Source organism: Suncus etruscus, chromosome 4 (genome assembly GCF_024139225.1).
Source record: "Suncus etruscus isolate mSunEtr1 chromosome 4, mSunEtr1.pri.cur, whole genome shotgun sequence".
Lineage (NCBI taxonomy): Eukaryota > Metazoa > Chordata > Mammalia > Eulipotyphla > Soricidae > Suncus > Suncus etruscus.
The window spans coordinates 47,480,700-47,499,853 of NC_064851.1; the positions used below are offsets into that span (position 1 = coordinate 47,480,700).

Consider the following 19,154-nt stretch of genomic DNA (forward strand, 5'->3'; position numbering starts at 1 on the left):
TCTTGGCTCATCTCTATGCTAATGCCATGTGATCTTGCTTCTCTTATTCAGGTATATTCCTTATTCCAAGCCAAAAAGACAGGTGTTTTTTCCCCCGAAAAAACACCTCTCTCTTTCCTCTGTCGAGCAGATACACAACCAGGTACATTAGTCAAAATATGGGATTTCTCAGATACATATGCTACATTCTAGGCCTGATGACACTTCACTCACCATCATTTTTATCATCATTATTCTAGATTCAAGCTCAAGTGGACTATATACCTTTTATAATAAAATCCTTGTTTAATAATATCAGTTATACATTTAAACTATGAAGACTTTTTAGAAGCATTTAAAGCAGCATGCTCTCCAAACATGTTCTCCCTTGAACACATACCTCACTAACCTGTCCCTATGCCCCTATGCCTTCTCCATTCTGGAGAAACCCTTGTTCTCTCTAACATGCACTCCCTCTTTCTTTCTTTCTTACATCTTTGTTTTTGTTTTTTTTTGTTTGTTTGTTTGTTTTTGGGTTCTTTCCTCTTACATCTTTCTAAATAACTTTCTAAGTTACTTTCTTTTTTTTTTTTTTGGTTTTTGGGCCACACCCGGTAACGCTCAGGGGTTACTCCTGGCTATGTTCTCAGAAGATGCTCCTGGCTTGGGGGACCATATGGGACACCAGGGGATTGAACCGCGGTCCATCCAAGGCTAGCGCAGGCAAGGCAGGCACCTTACCTTTAGCGCCACCGCCCGGCCCCCTAAGTTACTTTCTAAGAAAAGTAACTGCTTCACTCACTGAAAAAAACAATTAAAGCAATAAGTTACTTACTAAATCAAGTGGCTTTAGTGTTTGGAGGTATGACTACTTTTATAGCTAAAAAATGTTAGATTTAATATGATGGGTGATGGGTATGATAAGAAAAAATACAATAAAATACATCCTTTTTTACAGGTTGGTGTACAGTGAGAAATTATGAAGTCTATTTAGGAAAGTTTGTGATATAATCACAAGCAAAAGAAAAAATATCTAAGATACAATTTTATAAACTTGCTATTGACTTATAATACTCTGAATAAGTATATATATGTACCACTTTACTCATGGTAAGGAAAAGTAATGGAGAAGAAATGGGACAATGGAGAGTTTCTGTGTAGAGGTTGAGGAAGATGAGAATTCTGGAGGAGGATAGTGATAATGGTTGTACAACAATATGAATGCACCTAATGACACTGACTCACACAATTTAAAGTGGTTTAAATGGTCAATTTTACATTATGTATATTTTTTTTTTTTTTTTGTGGTTTTTGGGTCACACCCGGCAGTGCTCAGGGGCCACTCCTGGCTCCATGCTCAGAAATTGCTCCCGGCAGGCACGGGGGACCATATGGGACGCCGGGATTCGAACTGATGACCTTCTGCATGAAAGGCAAACGCCTTACCTCCATGCTATCTCTCCGGCCCCACATTATGTATATTTTAATATAATGCATAAATGCTTCCTGGGACTGGAAAGATAAAACAGCAGGTAAGGTATTTGTCTTAAATGCAGCTATCTCAGTCAGATCCCCCTCACCCCTCTGGTCCCCTTAGCTCCACTAGGAGTGATCCCTGTATAAAAAGCTAGGAATAACAATAGTCTACAGTGAGGTGTGGCTCCAAACAGTAAGAAACAAAACATGTTTCCATATGAGGGTAAAAATATTTAAACTGAGTAAATGATTCTTTAAGAACTGACTTTATGGGGCCGGGCGGTGGCGCTAAAGGTAAGGTGCCTGCCTTGCCTGCGCTAGCCTTGGACGAACCGCGGTTCGATCCCCTGGTGTCCCATATGGTCCCCCAAGCCAGGAGCAACTTCTGAGCACATAGCCAGGAGTAACCCCTGAGCGTTACCGGGTGTGGCCCAAAAACCAAAAAAAAAAAAAAAAGAAAAAAGAACTGACTTTATGTGATGGTTAGTAAACTGTACAAAGAACCTAAGAAAGAATAAATCCATTTTGAAAGTGAGTAATTTCCTAATAGCCTATAAAAGTTCACTTCAGTTCATCATTGGGAGCCCACAATAGAATTTCTTTTTGTTGTTGTTGTTTGTTTGTTTTTGGGTCACATCCAGTGGTGCTCAGGATTATTTATTCTTAAGCCCAAAAAACCCAAAAACGAAGACTGAAAGCTGAGCAAAGTAGAGTTGCTGTCTAAATGTAAGACAACGATTATAAATTTTATCAAAATAAAGATAAAAATAAAGATCAGGATAGAACTATTACAAATATCTATCAAAAATTTGTCAAGCAGAAAATAAGAAATATCAAATACTCAGTGCATATGCATTATCTAACCATCTAAGTTTTTTTTTTTTGGTCACACCCGGCAGTGCTCAGGGATTACTCCTGGCTTTAAGCTCAGAAATCGCTCCTGGCAGGCTCGGGAGACCATATAGGATGCCGGGATTCGAATCACCGACCTTCTGCATGCAAGGCAAACACCTTACCTCCATGCCCGGCCCCCCATCTAAGATTATTTGTGCAAAAAAAAATAGAAAATAATCCAATGCTAATTTTCTTTGTAATTTATCAATTGAATTACCAGGAGATAGAGTTAAAAAGTCATACAATGTTCTAATATCCACCCCAGTGAATTTTCTAAATTGTCTCAAGTGACTATATATTATATATCATACATAATATAATAGTAATATATACTATATATTTTATATTATATACTATATATTATAATTATATATTATATTATATACTATATATGTGTATATTATATGCACATATATGCATATGTATATGTATAGTTTTTGTTTCTGTTAGTTTTCAACCCATACCCAGTGGGTTACTCTAGGTTCTGCCCTCAGGGATCACTCCAGTGGGGGTTAGGGGTCCATATGTGGTGCAGGAGATGGAACCCATATTGGTAAAAGCCATACTATCTCCTTGGTCTTTATAACTTATTTCCAGTTAAGATACTATATGGGGTGGGGCTGGAGAGATAGCATGGAGGTAAGACGTTTGCCTTTCATGCAGGAGGTCATCGGTTCAAATCCCAGCATCCCATATGGTCCCCCGTGCCTGCCAGGAGCAATTTCTGAGCCTGGAGCCAGGAATAACCCCTGAGCACTGCCGGGTGTGACCCAAAAACCACAAAAAAAAAAAAAAAAAAAAAAAAAAAAAAAAAAAAAAAAAGATACTATATGGGACTTGAGCAGTGGTGCAAGCAGTAAGGCGTCTGCCTTGCCCGTGCTAGCCTAGGATGAACTGCAGTTCGATTCCCCAGAGTCCCATATGGTCCCCCAAGCCAGGAGCGATTTCTGAGCACGTAGCCATGAGTAACCCCTGAGCATCTCTGGTGTGGCCCAAAAACCCAAAAAGAAAAAAAAAAAAAAAAAAGAGACTATAAATATCCACACAAGAATACTTTTTAAGAAATCAAGAAAAATCTTTTCTCATTGCAAATTATCTTTAAAAATGTTCTTGATATAAAAGTAAACAGTCAAGATATTATCTCAGATAAATTTAAGATCACTCAAAAAATTAATAAAATGTCCTTGAAAGCCAAATTTCTAATATGACTTTGAGGAAGACACAACACTACATCTGTGGCTCTGGGTAAAGTGTATGGCCTCATTTCATGAAGAAAGGCCAAAATAAAATCCTCAGTTGTGCTACAAAGTGACTGTCCTAGATTTAAAAAAAAATAATACTCAGGGTACGGCATTTGCCTTGCACACCACTGACCTAGGATGGACCACGGTTCGATCCCCCAGAGATCCATATGGTCCCCCAAGCCAGGAGCAATTTCTGAGCACACAGTCAGGAGTAACCCCTGAGCATCACCAAGTGTTGCCCAAAAAAGCAAAAAAAAAAAAAAAATTTAAATTCAAGGCTGGAGAGATAGAATAGCAATAGGGTGTGTGCCTTGTATGCGGCCAACCCAGGACAGACCGGGAGTTTGATCCCTGGCATCCCTTATGGTACCCCAGCCTGCCAGGAGGGATACTCAGCAGTACTCAGAGCACAGAGCCAGGAGTAATCTCTGAGTACTGCTGGGTGTAGCCCCCCCAAAAAATCCATGAAAGATAAATACTAAGGAACTAATCTAACTTAAAGGTGACTAAATGTTATACACATTATCAGACTAATGGTGAGCCAGAATAGTTTGGGCCAAAAGGTCTTAGTAATATAATGACTGAAACTTGAGTAGTCTATAGATTATTTAGAGAATACATGTTATTATTTATTGTACCAATGTTAATGAGCTTGATAACTATACAAAGCTTAGGGGATTCATTTGAAGAATTTAGGGAGAGATATTCCAGTGCTTTTACTCTCAAATGTCAAATAAAGGAGGATATGAAGAAAGTATAAAGTGGTGAGAGAAATAAGAGAGGAAAAAATAGAGGGAGCTGTAGGGCAGAAGGCAAGATTGAAAAAATGTGCCGGGCGGTGGCGCTAAAGGTAAGGTGCCTGCCTTGCCTGCGCTAGCCTTGGACGGACCGCGGTTCGATCCCCCGGTGTCCCATATGGTCCCCCAAGCCAGGAGCAACTTCTGAGCGCATAGCCAGGAGTAACCCCTGAGCATCACCGGGTGTGGCCCAAAAATCAAAAAAAAAAAAAAAAAAAAAAAAAGATTGAAAAAATGTGCTAAAAAATGTTACTGTTTAAGGTATATAAAAATCTAACTTTTCTATACATCTTAATTAGTGAAAAGAATTCTCTCATATCCCATATCCAACTGTAGATGCTTACTAAACTTTAGCATCTTAATTAAGCTCATTGAAGTTCTTTTCAAGTAATAAATAATGACCTTGACCTATCTTCCTTTACAAGATTCATGGTTTTACTTAAAAATAGGTAACAAGGGTCAGAGAGATAGCACAGCAGAGATAGCACATCATTCAGGCATTTGCTGCTTGGCTGATTCAGGACAGATAGTGGTTCGAAAGCTGGCATCCCATATAGTCCCCTGAGCCTGCCAGAGGCGAGTGCAGAGCCAGGATTAACCCTTGAGCACTGCTGGGTATGACCCCCCCTCCCCCAAATAGGTGACAATGTTTGTTTTCTGAGATAAAATTTCCTGATTTCCATAGAATGTATCTCTGAATACATTCACAAAAGCAGTTCTGATAGAAGGGTTTTTTTTGTTTTTTTCATTTTTGTTTTTGGTAAAGGGAGCAGACTGACACAGCAAAATTAAAGCAATCTCATGTACAGGCAGAATCGAGGTTTTCCATAGCCTCTGTACTTCAACACAATAGGTATACTCAATTTTTGGATATGTGCTTTCTAGGATAAGAACGACAGTCATGGGGCCGGAGAGATAGCATGGAGGTAAGGCGTTTGCCTTTCATGCAGGAGGTCATCGGTTCGAATCCCATATGGTCCCCCATGCCTGCCAGGATCAATTTCTGAGCCTGGAGCCAGGAATAACCCCTGAGCACTGCTGGGTGTGACCCAAAACCCACCAAAAAAAAAAAAAAAAAAAGAACGATAGTCATCTCTTGCTCCCCTCTCTCAGAAGACTTTTTGGGGACTGGGATGGGAGGAGGGCATTGTAATGGACTCTATAATATAAAGCTATGTTCTTTGATTCTTGTAGCCAAAGGTTGGAGAAAGAATTCAAAGGGCTGAATTGTAGGTTGTGAGTTCTCTAGTACCATATTCCCTCCTCCTACCACAACAGGTCCAAACATCACCAGATACTCAGACCCAATAATTGAGTCATCCAGCTTACTCAACTGGACCACAATCAGCGACCCTGCTTGGATTGGGAGACCATCGTCCCTATATCCCACCACAAAAATAACCTGTAGCCAAACAGAGTTCCCAAGGGTAGGACTCAGTGATAAAGCACTTGCCCTGCATGTAGTGAGGCCTCAAGTTCAATTCCAAGCACTGGCCAAAAAAAAAAAAAAAAAAAGCTTGTAGCAAGGATCATGAATGGTATTAGTAATTCATACCATTGGGGAGTAAGGAGTCCCTTAACACTAAACTCTTGGAATATGAATCACAAATTCTGTGTGCTATTCATGAGAGGTTCAATGAACTGATAAAAATCTTTAGGTAGCAAAAAATCATCTTTGTTAGAATCAAATAAAATCCAGAGCTGCTTCCTATGTGAAAGTGGGCATGGAGAGCCCAGCCCATAATGTATTATGTCATATGGAAGTGATGTCAGACTGTACCAGGAGACCACCTACCAGGTGACAGCACTTACTAGAGAGATATAGAAGCCAAAAACTGATGTTGCATACGTCTGAGTTATTACTCAAAGTTTATCATGATAGTCTATTGATCATGGGACTAGGGGCATGTAGCCAACGTGTCAATACCCTAAATGCTAAATCTAACATATATCTCTAGGGACCAGAGCAATAGCACAATGGTAAAGCATTTGCCTTGCATACGGCCAACACAGGATTGACCCTGGTTCGAATCCCAGCATCCCATATGGTCCTCTGAGCTTGCCAGGAGCAACTTTTGAGTGCAGAGCCAGGAGTGACTCCTGAGCACCACTGGGTGTGACCCAAAAAACAAACAGAAAAAACCAACATTATGTCTTTAACCTAAACTTAAAAACAATCAATATAACATGTATTTTTTATGAATATTCTTCATAATACTTATGTTTTTATTGGTCAAACATTTCCTGAACCAAGATTTAATGTTATCTCTAAGACAACTGGATGATCATTCACATATCTCCCAGGGTTGATTTACTACTTAAATTGATGAAATGTTCTTTGACCAGTACCACGAATAGGTTGAAAAGGCTAGTAAATTTATGGAAGTCCTTTGATTTCCACGTTTCTTAGAAAGAAACTTTCATACATACTTGTTGTTGTTGTTGTTGTTGTTGTTGTTGTTGTTTGGGACCACACCTGGTGACACTCAGGAGTTACTCCTGGCTATGTGCTCGGAAATCGCTCCTGGCTTGGGGGACTGAACCACAGTCTGTCCCTAGGTTAGTGCCTGCAAGGCAAACGCCTTACCGCTTGCTCACCACTCCAGCCCCTTTTCATACATACTTTTCATCTGTAAACTTCTCTGGAGTGAAGTCCACTTGCCTCTCAGTTTCATAGGGTCGAAATTCTTTGTATGATCTCCGCTCTACTTTTTCAAGAGCCACTTCTGTTCCCTTGTTCCCATTCCAGCCCTGCTGCTCCCCTCTTCTGGGAATTCGCTTCTGGCCTGTCAGGGAAAGGACAAAAGTGAAAGTTAGAACACGGTCTGGGGCTGTATATCATTCACAGTTAAATTTAAATTTCACTCCTCTGGACACTAATGTTACAGGAAAATTCACAAAGTTTTGGAAAGTTTCACTGGGGAAAAAAGATCATATGACACAGCTATTGCTCACAGTCAACAACTTTTTTGGTCTTGAATTTAGGCTACACTTGGCTGTGCTCAGGACTTACGTCTGGGTCTGTGCTCAGAGATCACTCCTGGTGGTGACTGGAGGACCATATGGGATATCAGGGATCAAACCCAGATTGGCCACGTGCAAGGCAAGTGCTTTACCTGCTGCACTATCACTGAAGATCCTTAACTCCTTTTTAATCAACATTTAAGGTACTAGAAAATCACATTTTCCTTTATGAAATTATAGGAACCTCGGGCTGGTAAGGTGGCGCTAGAGGTAAGGTGTCTGCCTTGCAAGCACTAGCCAAGGAAGGACCGCGGTTCAATCCCCCGGCGTCCCATATGGTCCCCCCAAGCCAGGGGCAATTTCTGAACGCTTAGCCAGGAGTAACCCCTGAGCATCAAACGGGTGTGGCCCCAAAAAAAAAGAAATTATAGGAACCTCAAAGTTTCTCTAACAACTGTCGATATACATAATTATATACATATCTAATTTGCTAAGCAATTAATTTCATAAAACAGCTTCATCAAAAAATGGTAGCTTAATTCCAACCACAGAAGTATATACTATATTTTAGATTTTATTTTTGGAACAGCTATAGGTTTATTTTTTACTATTAAGGTTTTTTATTATTACAAAATTTGCAGATATATCTTTTTTGGGGGGGGGTTTGGGCCACACCCATTTGACGCTCAGGGGTTACTCCTGGCTATGCGCTCAGAAATCACCCCTGGCTTGGGGGGACCATATGGGACACCGGGGGATCGAACCGCTGTCAGTCCTATGCTAGCACTTGCAAGGCAGACACCTTACCTCTAGCGCCACCTTCCCAGCCCCAGCATTGATATATCTTTATCAAATAGAAAATGTTCCCTATTCTTTGATGGGGATGTATATACTTAAGGTCATGCTTCCTAAGAGGCCAAACTGATATTGGCCATTCTACTCTCATCACCTTAATGCCTTACATTATAAGCAGAGACTATGTTTAAAGGCATCTGATACCTAGTAAATACCAGGTTTACCTAGTAAACAACATGTATACCTAGTATATATCAGGTGATAACCAGCAAATTTGTGAAAAACTCTTATTACATCATGTTGTAAAAATGTCTTAACATCTTTTCTTTGTATATATTTAAGAGGACTCCATCTCAATAGTACAATTTCTATTACAGTGGTTGTAATAATTCTTGGTATAAATCTTTATATTGGTTGTACTGAAATAGTGAAATTGAGTGACTCCATGGGCTTCTTTTGGTGGTGGTGGTAGGGTGTCATACCTGGCAGTGCTCAGGGTTTACTCCTGGCTCTGCATTCAGGAATCATTTTAGTGCTTGGGGGACTATACAGTAGGGATCAAACCAGATTGGCTGCAATGCAAGTCAAGTGCTTTACTGGCTATATTATCACTCTGTCCCCCACCTTGGGGTTTTGTGGGTTGTTTTATTTTTATCTACTTAGATACAAGATCTTGAATATATGTTTATATGTATTTTTCTACTTCTAACTTTCTGAAAAAGCTTTTTTTTTTTTTTTTTTTTTGGTTTTTTTTTTTTTTTTTTTTGGTTTTTTGGTCACACCAGCAGTGCTCAGGGGTTACTCCTGGCTCTACACTCAGAAATCGCTCCTGGCAGGTTCGGGGGACCATAGGGGATGCTGGGATTTGAAATGCCATCCTTCTGCATATAAGGCAAAAGCCCTACCTCCATGCTATCTCTCCGGCCCCTTGAACAAACTTTTTTTTGTGTGTGTGGTTTTTGGGTCACACCTGGCAGTATGGGTTATTCCTGGCTCCAGGCTCATATGGGATGCCGGGATTCGAACCGATGACCTCCTGCATGAAAGGCAAACGCCTTACCTCCATGCTATCTCTCTGGCCCTTTGAACAAACTTTTAAACTGGGGGTCTGTAAACAGTTCTCAAGTTATCCACAAAAATGTATTTTTCAACTATGAAAAACTGAACAACAGATCTATTTTAATACCCCATAACCTAGAATAGTTCACATTCAATTTGTATCTTGTACTAATCACAATCTGAGCTTGTGAAATGTTAAGGATATAAGAAAGATGCTATCATAAATAAAGCATTAGAGCACTTTGCAATTTTGAAAAACAAACCAGAAACTGACATTTGTGCCTTGTCATCCATTATGCAATGTCAGGTTGAAGGGTACAGACATTGCTAATAGAGATTAAATTTCAAAGCATTTAAACTATAAGGCAGATGCAAAGAGTGGTGAGTGTAGTTAAAGAAATAACTACACTAACAACTATCATGTCAATCTTTTTTTTTTTTTTTTTTGGAGGGGGGTGTTTGGGCCACACCTTGTGATGCTCAGGAGTTACTCCTGGCTATGTGCTCAGAAATTGCTCCTGGCTTGGACGAGCATATGCGATGCTAGGGGATCGAACCACGGTCAGTCCTAGGTTAGCACGTGCAAGGCAAACGCCCTACTGCTTGCGCCACTGTTCCAGCCCCTATCATGCAATCCTAATGAGTGAGAGAAGTAAAATGTCTTGAATACAGGCAGGGATGGAGAAAGAGGAAGGGGGGGCATTCGTGGTAGGAATGTTGCACTGATGAAAGGGGGTATTCTGTTTATGACTCAAATCCAACTATAATCATGCTTGTAATCATGGTGCTTAAAGAATTTATTAAAAAATATTGGGCCCGGAGAGATAGCACAGCGGTGTTTGCCTTGCAAGCAGCCGATCCAGGACCAAAGTTGGTTGGTTCGAATCCTGGTGTCCCATATGGTCCCCCGTGCCTGCCAGGAGCTATTGCTGAGCAGACAGCCAGGAGTAACCCCTGAACACAGCCAGTGTGACCCAAAAACCAAAAAAAAAAAAAAAGAAAAAAAAACTTTTAAACTTACCCCACCTTCTATTTCCTCAAGGTTATCTTTTTTTGTTTGTTTTTGGGAGGCCACACCTGGTGATGCTCAGGGATTACTCCTGGCTATCTACTCAGAAATTGGTCCTGGCTTAGGGGACCATTTGGGACACGAGGGGGTGGGATTAAACCCAGGTGTGTCCTGGATTGGCTGCTTGCAAGGCAAACACCCTACCGCTGTGTTATCTCTCCGGCCCCTCAAGGTTATGTCTTAAATTTTATCAACTGGGAATCACCATTTAAAACTTAAAATGACATTTGCTGCATAGTTTATATTATTTTTTATGTTAAAGCCTCTTTAAAAGTTTAATATTTAAAGTTAAATAAGTTAAAAAAACTTTAAATTTAAAGTTAAATTCTTTATTAGGATACTTTCAAAATGCTGCAATTTAGTCCTGCCAGGAGCAAGTCAGGATCAAGCCCTGAGCTTAGAAATCATCATCATCATCATCATCATCATCATCATCTTCCTCCTACTTTTCCTCCCCCACACCCTCCCCTCCCCCTTCCTCTGGCTGAGAGTTCAATCCCAGGTGCTGCTGCATGAGGATGCCTAGCACTATTCTAGCAACTCTGATATTTCTGCCTGTACCAAAGACTGTTCAGTGCAAGGACTGAAACTAAAGGGCACAACTCATAGAGAAGTGAATATGCAACAAAAAGACATTGAATACCATGGCCAGGAGCAAGCCCTATGTCAGCACATGTGTGAACAACCAAAGCTTACAACAAACAAGGCAAGCATATAACCCTAATTACCAAAACACCATCAACAGAAAGGAGGTGGGGTGGCTTGAAAGAAAAAACTGCAAGTGAACCTAATATTTTGGTTTTTTGCTTGATGAGCTGCTTTCAAGTAGATAATGCAAACCCTGGAGTTCTGCCAGTCCCTTCCAATTGAAGACTGACACATTCAACCTCAGGTGCAGAAAGGCTGAGAAGCACTGCCTGTGGCCCTGGTCTAATTGCCCGATGCCCATTAGTGGGCCAGGGTACAGGACAAGTGCTGCTGCAGTTGGAAAAGGCCAAAGAGTGCTGATCTAAGCCAAAGCTCACGTACGGGGCTGAATACAGTAACACTTCTAGTGTGATTTCCCACAAAAATAAAGTTGGGCTTTCACTCAGACTCAGGAGATGGGAAAAATAAAAATGAAATAACTTCTGAGGATATCAGGACTGAGTTCACAGAAAAAGACTCACTTCAATATTTATGTCATTAAAAATAAACATATTTTTAAAGTTTACATTTCCATGGTAAGAATCATGCTTTCCACAAATTTTGAGATGCTTCCCTACACTGAACTTTTTTGTTTTTGTGGGCAACACACAGAGATGCTCAGGGGTTACCCCTGTCTCTTGCACTCAAGAATCATGCCTGAAGGGCTCCAATAACCATCTGGGGTACTAGGATTGAACCCAGGTTGGCTTCAAGCAAGGCAAATGTTTGACCCCACTAAGCATTTACTTTTAATTCTAAATAAATGTTTGAATTTAAAGAGTACAGTTCATTCACTTCAGGCTGTAAAAAAAGCTGAAAGAATAGCTCTCATACCAATTACAGATAAATTTAGTTCAGTAAGTACATAAATAAAAATCAATGAGCTATTTGTTCCTGAAATACTGGACTTGAAAAAGAACTAGAATGGCAACATGAAACTCTTTAGTATTAAACTTAAAAGGTAGATCGCAGATAGTAAACAATTAAGAGAAACTCATTTAGGGTAAACCTTTAACTGGGCTAAAATTCCAAGTGAAACCAGAAATCTGTAACCTGATTTGTATCTAAATCGAGGAGGGGAGCTCTGCACACTTATGTATATAAATATAAGCTGTTAATAGCAAGCTTATGATTTCCCTGTTATTTCATTTTTTGTGAAATGTTTTAATCCTTAAAATCGAAAATACATTCACTCCACTTTAAATAATCAAAGGTTAAAAAGCAATACATCAGAGATAGATCTAAATGCAGTTTCATAATAAGGCAATGTTTCTCAATTTTAGTCCATATGGTAACAGTGCAAGCCCCCAGAATATTCCAAGTGGGGCACAGGAAGAAAGCAATGTCAGAAGGAAAAAGGTTGAGAATAAAAAATAGACACATACGTGTATTAAGAAAGCAAAAGAAAAGCTTAGCTTTCTCAGAATTTTTATTACTATATTATCAAAGTAGTTAAAAAATAGAACACAATAAAAATGTACAGTATATCTTATATTTTGCCCCAACGGGCAATCTTAATCTTACACTTACTGGTTTACCAAGAGAACCTTGATAGAGTCAACTGCACCTTAGCTAGATCTCAACATTTTTCTCTTTTTTGTTAGTTTGTTTTAGGTTTTGGGGTCACACCCGGCAGCGCTCAGGGTTTATTTTACTCCTGACTGCGCTCAGAAATCGCACCTGGCAGGCTCGGGGGACCCTATGGGATGCCGGGATTCGAACCACCGTCCTTCTGCATGCAAGGCAAACGACCTACCTTCATGCTATCTCTCTGGCCCCACATTTTTCTATTACCTAGATTTTCATTTACCAATCCTCAAGTCCTCAACCGACAGGGATGTTTCATCAAGAGTAAATAACCTCTAGGCACGGATCAGAGCCCTAACGTGTCCCCCAAGGTTCCACCTAGGCTGGGACAGAGCAGTTTACCGCATCACCCTAAGGACGATGCTCCCCTACAGCCCTTGGGCAGGTCTGATCTGGCAGGGGGACACTGGTCTCATTCTGGACGAGGTGTCGCTGGGGTGCAGGCACGGCTTGGGGCGGGGGGGAAAGAAGGGAGGAATATTCAGAGCCCTGGAGCAGCCCCCCAACACCGAAGCCTCATCGAGTCTGGCAGCAGGGTCTCAGATGTCACAGCTGCACCTTAAGTTTTGGGGAGACTTTGCGGGTGCAGAATTCGGCACCGGGGAAACACGGGGTGACCGCCTAAGTCTCCGCCGTGCTCCCTCGAACCCCCAGCACGATCCCTTCAACTTCGCACTTCGGGGTTCTGGTTCGGAGCCTCCGCACACCCCGAGTATGCATGCTTGCACCCCCCAAGCACGGGAAGGAGTGGATGGGTTCCCGGTGTTCGTTCCCCGCAGCCCGATTCTTCGCGGCTCCATCCCGTCCTCGGGTACCGCCGAGGGGTTGGGGTGCCCCCGGGGGCCCCCAGCTCTCCGTCTCCTCCCCCCGGGCCCGGGCGCCCCGACGCGCGTACCGGGACTGACCGGCCGCTGAGGGCCCGGCGCCGGGGGGCCCTTGCGCTCCTTCTGGGACTCCCGCCGGCCGCCGGCCGCGGCTCCGGCTCGGTGACCCGCCGGCGCCCCGGCTGGGCTCTTGCAGCCGCGGGTGCCCGCCGCCTCGTCGCGTCTCTTGCGCGGCGGCGGCGGCTGCTGCTCGCGCCGGCGCTCGGCCTCGCGCAGGATGTCGAACGGGTCCGACTCGTCGTCCAGCAGCTGGTGGAAGCGGTTGGCCACGACGCAGCCGAAACTCTCCTGCATCGCCGAGCCGGCCCTGGCAGCCGCGGCCACGGGGCTCGCCAGGGCGCCCTTCATGCCGCCGCCGCCGCCGGGCGAGCGAGCAGCTCCGAGATCTCGCTCAGCGACCCGGACCCATCCTCTGGTCTCCGCCGCAGCCCGGCCTCGCTCGCCCGCCCGCCCGCTCGCTCGCTCGCTCGCTCCGGTCCTCGCTCCGGGTGCCCGCCCCGCCCCGCGGCCGCCGGGCAGCCAATCAGCGCGAGCGGACACGCCCTCTTCCCCGCGCTGGCCGAGCCGACGGACCAATCAGCGCCTGGCTTCTGTCACGTCACGTGACCTCTTGGCCCCGCCCCTCGGCTCCGTAGGGTGGGGTGAGCCCAGTCGGCTGGTCCAGGCTGCGCTGGAGGAGGATGGTCGGGAGCACTTTGCATGTGCTTGATGCCCGTTCGTTATCTAACCACCACTCATTTATTTATTTATTTATTTATTTATTTATTTATTTATTTATTTATTTATTTATTTATTTACTCATTTATTATTTGGTTTTGGGCCACACCCTAGTGCGCTCAGGGTTACTCCTGGCTCTACGCTCAGAAATCGCTCCTGGCAGGCTTCTGGGGACCATGTGGGAGGCCGGGATTCGAACCACCGCCCGTCCTGGATCGGCTGCGTGCAAGGCAAACGCCTTACCGCTGTGCTATCGCTCCAGCCCCCACCACTCTTCTTTGACTTTATTCACTTCTTCATTCATCTGCTTACCTATTGAGTTCTGACTAGTCGCTGGCAAGTTTATCGTGGGAGATGCCAGCTCCGCGTCTTCGTGTGTTTCAATCTGGCGACAAAGGCAAGTGCCAGGTAGAAAAGATTTCTTCTCTACGACCCAGAGATAGCTAAGGGAGCAGATCTCATTAGAAACTAGCATGGGATGGCTTAAAAATTAGCAAGACCAGGAGCAAAAGACCAAAGATTAAGGTGGCCTGCAGCGCACCCCACCACTCAAAGAAAATGCGTGTCACTCCACTGCAGAGACCCACAGGGTCTAGTTTGATTAAGGATAAAATTAGATTTTCATATGCAGCTATTGTTGACTTAAGAAGAGAGATATCTGGGGCCGGAGCGATAGCGCAGCGGTATGGCGTTTGCCTTTCCTGCGGTCGACCCAGGATGAATCCCCAGCGTCCCATATGGTCCCTCAAGCCTGCCAGGATCGACTTCTGAGCGCATAGCCAGGAGTAACCCCTGACCATCACCCGGTGTGGCCCAAAACCCAATAAAATAAAATAAAATAAAATAAAACAAATAAAATATATCTGAAACCTACATAATGGCACCAATGTTACAATTATTTTCTTTTTTAATTCATTTTTTTCTACTTTTAGAAAACTCTAAAAAAGTTTAGTTTGAAACCTAATATGCAAAATCCCCAAATAATGCATATTCTACCAAAAAGAGATTACTTTAAAAAAAAAAAAAAAAAAGGTAGACAGGGGCTAGCTCAGCGCGGCACTCCTTCCTTGCAGGCATAAATTTGGAAGCTCTGTCCCTTGCATCAAGTGAGTTTCCAAAAGCTTTAATTTGCCATATCTGTAGCACGTCAGCAGGAGCAGCGAGAAACTTTTCTTTTTTGTTTTTGTTTTTGTTTTTGGGTCACACCCGGCAGTGCTCAGGGGTTTTTCCTGGCTCCAAGCTCAGAAATCGCTCTTGGCAGGCACGGGGGACCATATGGGACGCCGGGATTTGAACCAATGACCTTCTGCATGAAAGGTAAACGCCTTACCTCCATGCTATCTCTCCGGCCCCGAGAAACTTTTCAAGTTGAGCTTGTTTTTCAAACAAGGATCCATCCACACTGTGAAATCATGGGTCTGGAAGGGAAGTTAAAATGGATATGGGAAACCTGGCTGAGTAGAACTCGGGCTGAGTGGGTGATGGTGGCTTGGATTAGGGTGGCAGCAAGGGGCATGCATAAAGAGAATAGATTCCACCGCCAATTTAGAGATTAACTAATCTCTAGACTTTGATGATACATTACACAGGGTCTATAAAGAAAACAGAAGAAATGTGATGTCTATTTCTGGCTTCTGAAATGTCTTACACGTGTTGAGATATGGGTGTTTGTTTTTCTTTTAAGAAAATTCAAATGAGACTTTGAGTTCTTAGAACACAACTAACATGGAGGTTTTCTAGCATGAGTGTTAATCCTAAAACTTTACTTTCCCATTTATGCTTTCCCAGGATCGGTATTTGATTAGGACATCTGTTGACTTTGCCTAAAATTTGATTGGTCTTCAGATCATGCATGTTTTCAGATCTTAAATCACTGTAATTCCACTCTCACAATAAAGATTAGTGGTGCAACCTGCAAGTAGGCAGTACAGATCAAAGAAAATGTATTTAAAGGGGTTGGTGGGAGATTTTAATTTGTGCTTAAAAAGGAAGTGGGATAGCACCTGTCATCTTTCCATTTCCATTTTTCTGTTCTTGTTATGAGATGGACATAATGTCTAGAGGTACTGCCCTTACTGTAAGTAACAGGATAGCAAGAGCCTGGGAAGCTCTCTACCTCAGAGTTATTGTTAAAGGATAAATTTATTATTCTTTTTTTTTGGCCACACCCTTTTGATGCTCAGGGGTTACTCCTGGCTAAGTGCTCAGAAATTGCCCCTGGCTTGGGGGGACCATATGGGATGCCGGGGGATCGAACCAAGGTCCTTCCTTGGCTAGCGCTTGCAAGGCAGACATCTTACCTCTAGTGCCACCTCTCCGGCCCCAGAAATTTATTATTCTTAATGCCCCCCTCGGTTCTTATTGTTTCTTGCATCCAGGAGCATCCTATTAAAGTTTATTCAGGTGGGTCACTCCCAGCTTTCATAGTTTGTAAAGAGTTCTTAAGTAGAAACAAAACCTTTTCATTTTGTGTTTTGTTCCACTGTAATTCCTGAGCAGGAGAGGAATGATGCCTGATTTATTCATTGCAATCAACATTCCCAGTGCTTAGTATTCTGAGGAATGATATAGTAGGTGTTCAATAAATATTTATTAAAGGATTAAATATTTTTAAGACATGGAGTTATTTCCTTGAGATTAACAGAGATTAGTGATAAAGTGGGGGAGCTGTATAGCAGGTAGGGTGCTTGTCTTGCATGTGGCTGCCCTGGGTTCTGGCCCCAGTACCACAAATGATCCCCTTGACCCTTTTAGGAGAGATCCTTGTATATAGAGTCAGGAGTAAGCCCTGAGAATCTCTAGGGATTACTCCTGTAACTCAGAAACCAAAAGAAAAAATAAAGTGTGTGCATTTTGTGGAGGGACACACCTGGCTCCCTGTTTAAAGGTACCAGGGAATGGATCTGGGACCTTAAGCACATGGATCATGCACTCTATGGTTAAGTCTCATTATGTCCCTCAAAAGATATTGATATATAATGCCCTATTATATATATATATATATATATAAATATATATGAGAGGATTTTGCTACTCATCAGTGCTCAGGATGTATTCCTGGCTCTGGGCTCAGGACTCACTCTTCACAATGCTCAGTAGATCATAGTTGATGCTAGAAATCAAATTGAAATGACCACATGCAAGGCAAGTGACTTAACCCTTGTACTATCTCTCTGACCACAAAAATATTTTTTTTACTCAGAAATAATGGAGTATAAGGACCGGAATGATAGTACAGTGGGTAGGGAGCTTGTCTTGCATGTAGCTGAACCTATTTAGTACCTGGCACCCTATATGGTCTTACCAGGAGTAATTCTAGGAGTTGCCTCTGAACACTGCTGAGTGTGGCTCTAAAACAAAACAAAATAAAAATAGAATTGAGTGTAAATATTCAAAGAGAAACTTTTCTTTTTGGGCCACACCCAGCGGTGCTCAGGGGTTACTCCTGGCTATCTGCTCAGAAATAGCTCCTGGCAGGCACGGGGGACCATATGGGATACCAGGATTCGAACCAACCAACTTACGTCCTGGATCGGCTGCTTGCAAGGCAAACACTGCTGTGCTATCTCTCCGGGCCCCAAAGAGAAACTTTTAAGGCCAGAGTGTGACTTGGTACAGTGCATGTCTCCTGTTCTTGGTATTTCCACACATACATACATACATGCACACACGCACACAAACAAAAAGCCAAACTGGTCCGAGGAGATAGCACAGTGGTAAGGTGTTTTGCCTTAGATACAGAAGGACGGTGGTTCAAATCTCAGCATCCCATACGGTCCCCCAAGCCTGCCAGGAGCGATTTCTGAGCATAGAGCCAGGAGTAACCCCTGAGCGCTGCTGGGTGTGACCCAAAAACCAAAAAAAAAAAAAAGCCAAACTTGCATCTGAAGTTCATAATGTATACTCAAAATATAAAAAATGGAAACAACTAAAATATATATCAATTGATAAATGGATAACCAAAATGTAGTGTAATGGACTGACTTGACTATAAAAAGAAATGAAGTAAAGATACCTGCTTCAACAGCTATTGAAAAATCACACTTAAGTGAAATATGCCAGACAGAAAAGCCTCATATTGTATGATTCCATGTATGTGAAATATGCAGAATAGATATGTAGAGATGGCAAAAAGGTTAGTTTTTGCCGTAGGAAAGACAAAGTGACTGTTTAATGGACACGAGATTGCCTTTTAGTGTAATATAACCTTTCCATAACTAGTAGTGATGATGGTTCCTAAACTGTATGTGTACTAAGTATTACTGAATTTGTACATTTTAAGATGGCTAAAATAGTAAATTTTGTGTATTTTACCATAACTATTTTGGTTTTTTTGTTTTGTTATTATTGTTGTTTGTTTTGTTTGGAGCCACACTAGCAATATTCGGTGCTTACTCCTGGTTCTGCACTAAGGAATTACTCCTGGTGAGTTTGGGGGACCATACAGGCTGCCATGTTTTGAACCCACATTAGCCACATGCATGGCAAATGCCCACCCACTACATTATTATCAGTCCAGACTTCAACTTTCTACCTATGGTTAATTTCTACCTCACAACATTGTGGCCTGAGAAAATACTTGATATTATTTTTATTTTCCTGACTTTATTTATACTCAAATATGTCTCAGACAAGACTTTTCTGTTTTGTGAAATGTATTACATGAACTGGAGAAGAAAGTACAGTCATTATTTGATGATGTTCGAGGAATGAGGGTTAGGGAGTGGAGAGTCCTATACTTGACTGTTAATCCCAGTTCTTCCAATTTCTCTATTAGAACTCTTGATTTCTAACTGATGTTACATCCATTTGGTTGATGTGTCCAATGATAGGAGGGGTACTGTTTCCTTCTACATTATGTTGACTGCAATACAGCTTCTTAGATTTATTGTCAGAAGTCTTATAATCTTTGCATACATTTTTATTTTGTTAATAAAAATTAAATCTTCTGGGCCCGGAGAGATAGCACAGTGGTGTTTGCCTTGCAACAGCCGATCCAGGA

General features: G+C 42.4%; 1 protein-coding gene across 2 annotated transcripts in view; it reads right to left on the reverse strand.

The window, feature by feature from the left end:
* HABP4 (hyaluronan binding protein 4) overlaps positions 1–13,868 on the reverse strand; it is a 29,224-nt gene extending 15,356 nt beyond the window's left edge. The window contains exons 1-2 of one of the 2 annotated variants that reach the window (XM_049772257.1): positions 13,447–13,868; positions 7,053–7,176 (exon numbers count right to left, since the gene is read on the reverse strand). In XM_049772257.1, the coding sequence (XP_049628214.1) occupies positions 7,053–7,176; positions 13,447–13,783 (461 nt within the window). In that variant the 5' untranslated portion in view covers positions 13,784–13,868. Of the gene's footprint in view, positions 1–7,013; positions 7,177–13,446 lie in introns of both variants that reach the window. The other variant, XM_049772256.1, reaches the window with a different exon arrangement.
* Between the last annotated feature and the right edge of the window lie 5,286 nt (positions 13,869–19,154).